We start from the raw sequence: 12,078 nt of genomic DNA, 5'->3' as shown, positions 1-12,078 counted from the left end.
AATGAAGTTGCAGATCATTTATCCAAACAGTCATTAAGTCAAGATAGAATTATGGAAATTGCATATAGCAAATCTGAAATAAAATCTGTTACTAAGAACAAAGTAAAATCAGAAGGGCAGCAGCTTTGGGAGGAGGGAACCAAAGGGCGACATCTATTTCAAAAAGAAAAATCGGTAGGTAATTTGGAAGTAATTGGAGAATATCGGAAAAAACAGGCATAACAAGATTACCATTAGGACATACACGATTAAATAAAACATTACATATGTTGGGTAACCAAGCAGATGTGATTGTGGAATGGATTTGGAAACAGTAAAGGATGTTGTAATTCAGTGTGAAGAATATAGGGTGAGTAGAGAAAAATTAAAGCAAGAATTAAGGAAGTATGGTATGGAAGCATTAAAAGTGAATACAGTACTAGCTAAACGTGAAATGATAAATAGAGTATTTAAAATTTTTTTAAGACAAATGGGATTATTTGCAAGAATATAAAATAGGTCAATTAGATACTCTGGCCCACACTCCAGCACAGTAGATGGTGATAACGCATCTAAACGTTTGATGCCACCTGCCCAAAAATCTCAAAAAGAAGAAGAAAAGAAGAATGAATCAGAGGATTAATGTCTCAGAAGTAAGGCTTCAACATTTAGTATGTTTGTAGCACCTTCCCAAAACCTAGTCCTTCCAGGTTTTGGTCCAACATTTTGAGCCAATTTTGAGCTAATGATTATATTAATTTATTTGGGCCATTTTTGGGTCTGTAATGGCTGGATGGATCCCGGAGAACAGCTGTGTGGCCATTGAATACTGAATCAAGGCATTAAACTAAATTAACAGAAATAATTAAAACAATTAAAACATAACATGTTCTGTGTAGTGATTAGACATTTTTAAGTCGAAGTACGGAAATAATGTTTCAGTGATATTCTAATTTATCGAGATGTATCTGACTGTAACATGCTTTCTAATCTACACTCCGGACCAGAAGGTGGCGGTACTGCTGCGTTCAGTTGGATGGCAACCATGTAAAATAAATTGGGAAGAAGAAGAAAGAAGACGACAACTTTTGGAAAACATGGAAGACGATCAACCTCATGAAGTAATGAAATACGCTTGCGAATAATTGTGATTCTTGCCTTGTTTTAGTCGCACAATGTAGCATATTTGACTCCCGTATTAACCTCAAGCTAGATAAATGTTGTCCTGAAAAGCTAAAATTGAACCCAATAAGGGCTGCCTATTGTCCTGCTAGCTCCTCAACAAGCAACCTAACTAATGCAAACGTGGATTGTTTGTATAATTTTTAAACATCACTGGAATTCTGCATCCTGAATAACATGCGTCCATGCTGCTGCATTGTGTGTGGGTTTCTGTTAAACTGTGTGCAGGCAGAACACATTTCATTCAAAGCGCTATTGGACACCAAACCTTGCTTAGTTCTATAGATACAATATTTGAAATCAGTTTCGATGTTAATCACCTTTATGTTTTTAAAGCTTCATATAACCATCCAAAGAGGAATGTCCTTCCCTCTCCTGGAGAAATGTATGACCTGCTGCTTCCCTGGCCTGTATCACTGTCCTTTCTGTTCACCGGCCTACTTCAAGCCTGCAAAGCGCTCCAAAGTCATGCTCCACTTAGAGTTTCACCTGAAGAGAGCCTGTCATGTTGGAGGTTTTCATTTTTATTTCTATTGAAATAATTAAACATGTTTTTCACTATTTTACTAACAATTTCTTGTGTTGATTATATTTCAGACTATACAATCCACAAATGCGGACTAGATTGTGCCAAACGGCCACATTACCACTGCTTATACTGCATAGCCTTGCTGGGAAGCAAGCACGATTTCAACCAGCACGTCGATTTCTGCCAAGAGATGCAAAAGAACAAAGATGGACCACAGGATGAAGCTTCATTAACAATCAGAGCCAAAAATCTAGCTGATAGACAGAAAGCCATGTCATCATATTTCATGGTAAGGTTATTAATCTACCATTTCAGACTATTAATCCAGTCAATTTACCCTCTGGCTCTTTCTAATGGTGGATGTCCTTATGTTGAGTTTAAGGTTTATTAATATCACACAATAAAATAGAAACTCAGCTGGTTTTTGTTTAGGTTTGATTTTAAATTGCTGAATTATTGGAAAGAGTAATATAGGGGAAGGTTTTAATTGATTTAGGATTTTGCAGGTTTTCCCACTTGCAAAGCATGTAGAAGTCTTTCCTTTTTATCATAGGTACTCTTCAACTGTGCGTGACAGAATCTACAACAAACATCCAGAAAATCACATTGTGTGATTTGTAAGTAATTAATTTGCATTTTATAACATAAGTATTTGATCACCTAACAACCAGTAAAAGTCCCAGCTCTCACAGGCCGGTTAGTTCTTCTTTAATAAGCCATCCTATTCTCCACTCATTACCTGTATTAACTACACCTGCTTGAACTCGTTATCTGTATAAAAGACACATGTCCACACAATCAAACAAACAAGGCCTGGTGCTCTCGGAAAGAGAGGCTGTAGTCGGTCTGAAAACGCCGGAATCCTTAGAACCCCACAGTGTCAGAGATTATTTACTTTTGGAAGTGGCAGTAAAAGGCATAAACTGGTATGTGAATGGTTCAGAATGGATACACAGGAGGACAATATGGACTTTGATGAATGGACGCCAGTAAGTAGAGGGAGAGGATGCGGAAGAGGTAAAGCAGAAGAAGGGAAATTGTTAGACAGCCAAAGGAGAAAAAGAGAGCTGGAAGAAAACAGTTCTGAAGAAGAGAGAGTAGTTAGGAGGAAAATTGGAAGGGAAGAATGTAAAATAATATTAAAGATAAAAAATGAAGAAGAAAAAGAGAACCTGACTCCTATTTCACTATCTAGAGAAATAAAAAAAAAGATAGGAGATGTTGAAATGGTGAAGGTCTTGAGAGATGGAAATATACTGGTGTGTAAAACCGAAGAACAAAGAAGAAAGGCTTTACAAGTGGAAAACATTTGCAAGAAAACGGTGACAGAGAGGAAGATTATAGGAGAAGATAAAATCATTCGGGGGGGTAATTTATGGCATTCCTCTGGAGGAAGATGTAGACAAGTTAAAAAAAAGCATTGTTGGTGCAAAGATAAAAAATCTCAAAAGACTGACAAAAAGTGTAAATGGAGAAAGAGTAGGAAGCCTGTCAATTTTAATAGATTTTGAAGAAAAGGTGTTGCCACAAAATGTTAAAATAGGATATCTGAGTTTTTCTGTGAGGCCTTTCATTCCTCCACCACTAAGATGTTATAAATGTCAGAGATATGGTCATATAGCAGCTGTCTGCAAAGGAAAACAAAGATGTCCAAAGTGTGGAGAAGATCACAGAATTGAAGATTGTGGGGAAGAAGTGCAGGAAAAATTTTGCAATTGTGGAGGGCAACATAGAGTCACATTCAGGGGTTGTGAGGTAAGGAAGAAAGCAAAAGAAATCCAACAAATTAAAATGATTAAAAACATAAGCTATGCTGAAGCAGTCAAAAATGTCCAGAATGAAAGATCAAGGGATGAAGGTCAAGTTAGGATTCCAGATTATCAACAAAGAAAAGTAGAATCAGAGGCAAATGTTACAATGTCTGTGGAAAAACTGATATTATTCATAGCTTATGTCATTAACTGCACTGAACAGGCTAAACACAAAACAGAAAAGATTAAAATAATAGTCAGAGGAGCAGAAAAGTTCTTAGGGTTTAAAGAAGGATCTTGGGAAAACATTAATAAAAAGTTGGAAACAGATGGAAGGCAAGGAGGAACCCAGCTGATAGAAACATGATAATATTACAGTGGAATGAAAGAAGTTTAATCGCTAATGGACATGAATTTAAAGGGTATATAGATGGAAATGATGAAAAACCAGAAATTATATGTATACAGGAAACGTGGTTAAAACCAAACCTAGATTTTGTGTTTAAAGGGTACAATAGTATCAGAAGGGATAGACAAGAAGGAAGTGGAGGAGGATGTGGAATATTTATAAAAGAAGGGATACAATATCAGATATTAGGAAAAGGTAAAAATTTAGAATACATAGTAGTTGAAATTTATAATAAAAAAGAAAAATGTAAGATAATAAATTTTTATAATCCATGTAAAATATTATCATTCGAGTTGTTGGATGAATTAATGGGATACTTAGAAGGAAAAGTAGTCTGGTGTGGAGATTTTAATGCTAACAGCACATTATGGGGAAAATATAATGATAAAAATGGGCAAGTTATTGAAGAAATAATGGAAATAAAAAATTTGGTATGTATAAATGATGGAAAAGGAACAAGAATTAATGTAAAAACAGGTACAGAGTCTGTGATTGATTTAACAATTGTATCAAATTGTTTAGCCAATAACTGTGAGTGGGACATTGACAAAATTACAACAGTAGGCAGTGATCATTACCCCATTAAAATCATAACAGGAATATTAATAAATAACAGGAATACAGGATTATATAAAAGATGGAACTTTAATAAAGCTGATTGGGAAAAATTTAAATATTTAAGTCAAAAGAAATTGGAAGAAATAGATGAGTCAATTGATATAAATAGTTTAAATATAAATATCTGTAAAAAAATCTTACAGGCTGCAGAAGAATCAATAAAAAAGGAGGAAGAAAGAACGATAAAAATATTGTGCCATGGTGGACAAAAGATTGTAGTGAAGTAATAAAATTAAGAAATAAAGCATTTAAAATGTTAAAAAGTAACCCAATTTATCAGAATTTAATTGAGTACAAAAGAAAGCAGGCAAAGGTAAGAAAGATCATTAAACATACAAAAAGAGAATATTGGAGAAACTTTTGTAATACCGTAGGGAGAGAAACAAAAATTGATCAAATTTGGAAAACGATTAAAAGAATGAAGGGTATTAGAAAAGAATATGGATATCCTATATTAAAAATAGATAATACAACTATAACGGAAGATAAAGAAAAAGCAGAAATATTAGCTAAAACATTTAGTAAAATTCATAGTTCAAATAATATTAGTGAAGAAGGAAAGAAAGGTAGGGAAATCACAAAGATGAAATATAAAGAATTAATGCAAAATAATGTAGATACAAATAAATTAATAAATGAACCATTTACACAAGGAGAATTGAACTTTGTAACCAGGAAAACAAAAAATACATCACCTGGAAAAGATCAAATGTATTATACGATGATAGAACATCTTAATGACAAAACAAAAGACAAAATATTAGAATTATACAATAAAGTCTGGGAGGAGGGAGAGCTGCCACAGAGCTGCAAGGAAGCAATTATTATTCCAATAACTAAACCAGGAAAAGATAACACAAAACCAGAAAATTATAGACCGATCGCATTAACATCAAATATTTGTAAAATAATGGAAAAAATGATTAATAATAGATTAACATATTATTTAAATATTAATGGATATATATCTAGAAATCAAAATGGGTTTAGAAAAGGGAGAAGCACAAATGACTCTGCATTATGTTTAGAATATGAAATTAGGAGAGCACAAATAAACAAAGAAAATGTAGTAGCTGTATTTTTCGACATAGAAAAAGCTTATGACATGATGTGGGTTGAAGGATTATTAATTAAATAAAATAAAATGGGTATTACTGGAAAAATGTTTAACTGGATTAAAGATTTTTTATCAAATAGAACAATACAAGTAAGAATTGGTCATGAATTGTCAGGTAAATATATAATAGATAATGGTACTCCTCAAGGAAGTATTATAAGTCCGTTATTGTTTTCTATAATGATAAATGATGTATTTAAAAATATTGGTAAGGAAGTCGGTTGCTCACTATTTGCAGATGATGGAGCTATATGGAAAAGGCGTCGTAATATCAAACTTATTAAAAAGAAAATACAGGATGAGATTATTAGAATAGAACAATGGGCAAATCAATGGGGATTTAAATTCTCAGTGGAAAAAACAAAAATAATGGTGTTTACACAGAAAAGGAAAAGAGAAAATATCAAACTAAAATTATACAATCAAGTTTTAGAACAAGTAAAAAATATAAAATGTTTAGGTATATAGTTTGATGAAAAAATTATATGGAAAGTACATATAGAAAGAATCATAGATAAATGCAAAACAATATTAAACATTATGAGATGTATGGCTGGTATTGATTGGGGAGCAGATCGAACATCATTAAAAAGAATTTATACAGGATTAATTAGATCAAATATTGATTATGGAAGTATAATTTATGGATCAGCAGCAAACACTCATCTTATAAAATTAGACAATATACAACATCAAGCTTTAAGAATTTGTACAGGAGCAATCAGAACCAGTCCAATAGCAGCACTTCAGGAAGAGATGGGAGAGATGCCATTAGATCTAAGAAGGAAACAGTTAGCAATAAATTACTGGATAAACTTACAAAGCAATAATCCGGATCATCCCACACGTGATATTTTAAAACCATGCTGGGAAAAAGAAAAAAAACAAGTTAAGAGTTTTGGTTGGATTATCAATAATATAGCAGAAGAATTTCAAATATATGAAAAAGAAACCAGTTCAATGTTGCCTTTGCCAGTAGTGCCACCGTGGCTGTTACCAGAAGCAGTGGTGGATATGGCATTGATGGAAAAGAAAAAGGATCCAAAATGTAGATTAGATTCAAGTATAATACAAGAATATATAAACAATTACTATCATTATGTCCAGATTTACACAGACGCATCAAAAACAGATGAAAAAATAGGAGTAGCATTTGTAATACCAGAATTTAAAATAAAAGTAGGGAAAAGAATTACAAATGGATTATCAGTATATTCAGGAGAATTATTAGCCATATTGTTAGCAGTGCAGTGGGTGGAGGATATAAAACCATTAAAAACAATAATTTGTTCAGACTCAAGTTCAGCATTATTAAGTTTAAAACATAATCATTCAGAGGGTAGACCAGACATTTTGTTGGAAATAAAACATACATAGGTAGCAAACATATTAAAATTATAATCAGATTTTTCAAAAAAACTAAATTAATAAATAGAATTTGATTGTTGTAATAGTAAATAAGATTTAAAACCATGAAGAACCACACTCCATACCAGTCGGTGGCGGTAATGCACATCATCAAGTTATTTGCCAACTGCCAAAAATAATACAAGAAGAAGAAGAAGAATCAAACAAACAATGGCCAAGACCAGAGAGTTGTGTATGGACATCAGGGATAAAATGGTAGACCTGCACAAGGTTGGGATGGGCTACAGGAAAATAGCCAAGCAGCAATGAATTAAAATCTTGCAGCGCACGCAAGGTCTCAAGCCAGCACATGTTCAGGCCTGTCTGAAGTCTAACAATGACCATCTGGATGATCCAGAGGAGGAATGGGAGGAGGTCATGTGGTCTGATGAGACAAAAATAGAGCTTTTTGGTCTAAACTCCATTCACCTTGTTTGGAGGAAGAAGGAGGATGAGTCCAACTCCAACAACACAATTCCTACCATGAAGCACGGAGGTGGAAACATCATTCTTTAGGGATGCTTTTCTGCAAAGGGGACAGGACGACTGCACCGTACTGAGAGGAGGATGGATGTGGCCATGTATCTGGAGGTCTTAGCCAACAATCTCCTGCCCTCAGTAAGGACATTGAAGATGGGTTGTGGCTGGGTCCCGAAGCACATAGTCAGGGCAACTAAGGAGTGGCTCCGTAAGAAGCATCTCAAGGTCCTGGAATGGCCTAGCCAGTCTCCTGACCTGAACCCAATTGAACATCTTTGGAAGGAGCTGAAAGTCTGTATTGCCCAACGACAGCCCTGAAACCTGAAGGATCTGGAGAAGATCTGTATGGAGGAGTGGTCCAGAATCCCTGCTGCAGTGTGTGCAAACCTCATCAAGAACTACAGGAAACGTCTGAAATCTGGAATTGCAAACAAGGCCGTTTGTACCAAATATTAAGTTTTGTATCAGATACTTATGACATGCAATAAAATTCAAATTAATTACTTAGAAATCACACAATGTGATTTTCTGGATTTTACCTACCTATGATAAAAATGAATGGTTTCTACATGCTTTGCAAGTGGGAAAACCTGCAAAATCGGCACTGTATCAAATACTTGTTCTCCCCACTGTAATGCACTGCCTGGCCAAAAAAAAGTCGCCACCTGGATTATACTAAGTAGGTACGAGCCTCCCATTGGATAATTACTGCATGGGTGTTTATGTTTCAGCTGGCAACAAGTTATTTAACTCCAACTGGTGCAATGAGTTGCTTCTCATTTCTTAAACAACCATGTTGAAAGACGCATCTCGTGGTCATGGAAAAAACTTCAGTCTGTTTCAGAAGGGTCAAATCATTGGCATGCATCAAGCAGAGAAAACATCTAAGGGGATCGCAGAAACTATCAAAATTGGGTTCGCATTATTAAAAACTGGAAGGATAGTGGGGACCCATCGTCTTCGAGGAAGAAATGTGGCTGGAAAAAAAATCCTGAATGATCGTGATCAGCGATCGCTTAAACGTTTGGTGAAATCATATCGAATAAAAACAACAGTAGAACTCCGAGCAATGTTTAATAATGAAAGTAAGAGCTTTTCAACACGCACAATATGAAGGGAACTTAAGGGATTGGGACTGAACAGCTGTGTAGCTTTAAGAAAACCACTAATCAGTGAGGCTAACTGGGAAAAAAAGGCACCAATTTGCTAGGGAGCATAAAGTTTGGACTCTGGAGTAATGGAAGGTCATATGGTCTGATGAGTCCAGATGTCCCCTGTTCCAGAGTGATGGGGGCATCAGGGTAAGAAGATGACAAAATGACAATGCCAGGATTCATCGGGCTCAAATTGTGAAAAAGTGGTTCAGGGAGCATGAGACGTCATTCTCACACATGGATTGGCCACCACAGAGTCCAGACCTTAACCACATGGAGAATCTTTGGGATGTGCTGGAGAAGGCTTCGCTCAGTGGTCAGACTCTACGATCATCAAAGCAAGATCCTGATGAAAAATTAATGCAACACTGGGTGGAAATAAATCTTGTGACATTGTAGAAGCTTATCGAAACTATGCCACAGCCAATGTGTGCCGTAATCAAAGCTAAAGGAGGTCCAATGAAATTTTAGAGTGTGTGACCTTCTTTTTATTGGCCAGGCAGTGTATTAATTACACAGTGTGGTTGCATGCCACTTCAACTATAATAGCCTACCAAATGTTGCATCCAGCAGTCCTTTCAAACTGCAGTGTTGCAATAATATCGGTCCGGAATAACTTTTCCCGGGAAATAGCTAGGTTGTCTCCAGGTGATGCCAGGAGTAGTGCCAGTGTGTCTCCACAACATTGGTGGAATTGGTCCTTTCCCCTATGGTCCAAGAACAAGACAGTCATCCATGTCATGCAGTACAGAGGTTTAGTGCTGTTCATCAGTCCTTGCAGCCATCTACCTTCATGATTTTTGTAGATTTACTTGCTTTCAACATCTGAGCATGGAGACGGCTATCTGACCTCATGCTGGACGTTGCGTGCGAACCTGCATGAACTCTGTCAGGTGCTGATGAAACTTAGTCACTCCACCTACACCCACTGTGGCTGTCAATCTATTCAATAAATGGAATCAAGGACATATCCATCACCTCCATGTGTCTCAGTGTCTAGACTGCACCAGTCAATTTAAGCGATGAAATGTTATTGTTAGTACCTCTGCATCATCATGACATAAACTGTCAGGGCAGATTTAGACGTATTGAAAAGCAAAAGCTCTTCTATTTCTGTGTGATTCATGAGAAGACTGTTACCAGTTTTCCATTTACCTGTCAACGTTTTTTCAAAATGCGGCTCTTTTACACAGGAGACCAACGACAGTGAGAGTGACGACATCCCCCAAGATTCTCAGAGCAAAATGGAGCAGGAAGGATGCAGCAGCAAGTTGGGGACTCTGTTCAGTGGCAGGTTGAGCGACGGCGATGGTGCGGGTAAAGGGGGGACGTCCCAGCAGCTGGTCGTGACAAAACGGGACAAAATGTTGCAAGTGAACATGGACAAACCCCAGGACTGTGATGAGTTCTACTTTATGAACCTGGTGAAAATGTTCAAGAAGTTGTCTCCTTCGAAAAAGACCGATGTCAGGATGAAAATTGAGAGGATCCTTTTTGAAGCAGAGTTCTTGTAGAAGTTGGTGGGAAAAATCATAACTACTTCCATGTGCAAACACTCAGGAGACTAGAAGTCATTTAAGATGCTGCCAAAATAACATTTGCATTTCTCAGCATTTCCAAATCCCATGTTACTTCAGGTTTAGAAAATGGTAAGATCTAAAGATTCAAAGGGAAAGAACTTCAGAGTACACAGAGGCTTAGAGAACTGCTAGCATGAACTCTGGAGAGTAGATTTTCTCAGTCAACAACCCTTGCTCTGCAGAATGGCTGCAGGTCTTTTCTTTTTATTGCAGCTCCAAATGTCACATTTATGAGAGGTGAGGAAAATGATGCTAAGACCTGCACTTTTTACTGCTGAGGGATTGGTTTCGTTATTTTTCAGGAACAACTGAATATTTGTGCCCATAGAGAGATTCTTAGTTGCAGGACAGTCTCCTGTTGCCATTTCTTAATGGCTGCACTGGTTATGATCAAGCGGCTGTTTATCCAACCTGAATATGTTTTTCCTTCAATGTTGTTTTCTGTAATGACTCAACTCAAACCATGTTCATTGTTTTTAAGTTGAACAGTCACCTTAAGAGTTTCTTGTCATTATTGCATGTTAAGCAATTAGTTTTTATCATAATTATAATATCTATTTCATTCAATAAGGATCACCTAATGTGTGCAGATTTTTTTTTTTTGCTTTTCTGTTAATGTACTTTTTTTTTTTTTGATATTTATATATGGCTTAACTACAGTATTAACAAAATTTCAAAGTAAAATCTGCAGGACATGTTTAAAATATATGAAAGATGGAGGCATATGTGACTTTCTGCAGGATGAAAATCCATTGAACACTGACATTTTGAAGTTCTGAATGTAAAGGCAATAAATGTTGCGGAGTTTCATTCAGTTGCTTTGGTTTCATAGTTGTTTGTTGGTGTATGCTGAGTGATCACCTGAAACTGATTTTAAATAAAATATCAGTCTGTAGATGTGAAGAACAGACCATACCCCTCAAAGGTTCAGAGGCTCATGCCTTCATGTCGCACCAGCCTGAATGCATTGCAAAAATTCAGGTTCTTTTTTGCAAGATTGGATGAGCCGCGAGATAGCGGCAAGGCAAGTTTATTTGTGTAACACATTTCAGCAACAAGACAATTTAGATTTACACAAAAAAATATATAAGAACAGAAAACAGGAAAAAAATAGATTGCTGGGTCATACAGAAAAGTAAAGTTGGATTATAGACTGAAATTAATGATCTCTCAGTTAATAGTTTAAGTATAACAATCAAAAGCAACTCAAAACAAATGGTTTTTCACCTTGATTTAGAGGAGATCAGGGTTTCAGCATTTTTGCAGTTTTCTGGAAGTTTGTTCCAGATTAGTGGAGAATAAGAACTGAATGCTTCTTCTCCACGTTTGGTTCTGATTCTGGGGATGCAGAGTAGACTTGAACCAGAAGACCTAAGTGGAAGTTTGATACAGGGACAACATCTTGATGTATTTCGGTGCCAAGTCTTTCAGTGATTTATTAACTAACAGAAGTTATTTAAAAATCTAATCTCTAAGAGACAGGAAGCTAGTGTAAGGATTTTAAAATTGGGTTGCTGTGCTCTTTTTTGTTAGTTTTAGTGAGGATGTCGGCAACAGCGTTCTGGATTAGCTGAAGCTGTCTGATCGACTTTTTAGGCAGACCTGTGAAAACACTGTTGCAGTAAATAATTGGGCTAATAGTCGTTTAATTCTGGAAATGTTCTTCAGGTGATAGAAGGCCGACTTAGTGATTGTCTTTATGTGTCTCTGATGATTCAGGTCTGAGTCCATCACTACACCCAGATTTCAGAACTGATCACCCATTTCTAGCTGTAGTAACTGAAGCTGTGTGCTGACGTTTAATTGCACAGTCTTTAGTCCAAAAATAGTTACTACAGTTTTGTCTTTATCCAACAGAAGACTCGTGTAGGG

The 12,078-nt window shown here is 36.2% G+C and overlaps 1 protein-coding gene across 1 annotated transcript; it reads left to right on the top strand.

Annotated features, from left to right (window-relative positions):
- Positions 1–613: 613 nt before the first annotated feature.
- On the top strand, positions 614–11,020 carry LOC124867222. Its single transcript, XM_047363552.1, has 5 exons — positions 614–632; positions 987–1,100; positions 1,498–1,675; positions 1,759–1,979; positions 9,820–11,020. The coding sequence occupies exons 2-5, from the start codon at positions 1,077–1,079 to the stop codon at positions 10,138–10,140; spliced, it is 744 nt and encodes a 247-aa protein (XP_047219508.1). The 5' UTR covers positions 614–632; positions 987–1,076; the 3' UTR covers positions 10,141–11,020.
- The last annotated feature ends 1,058 nt before the right edge of the window (positions 11,021–12,078 follow it).

This window comes from Girardinichthys multiradiatus, chromosome 4 (genome assembly GCF_021462225.1).
Source record: "Girardinichthys multiradiatus isolate DD_20200921_A chromosome 4, DD_fGirMul_XY1, whole genome shotgun sequence".
Classification (NCBI taxonomy): Eukaryota; Metazoa; Chordata; class Actinopteri; order Cyprinodontiformes; family Goodeidae; genus Girardinichthys; species Girardinichthys multiradiatus.
Note: the sequence above shows the minus strand (reverse complement) of the source record. Positions and strands in the feature narration are given on the sequence as shown.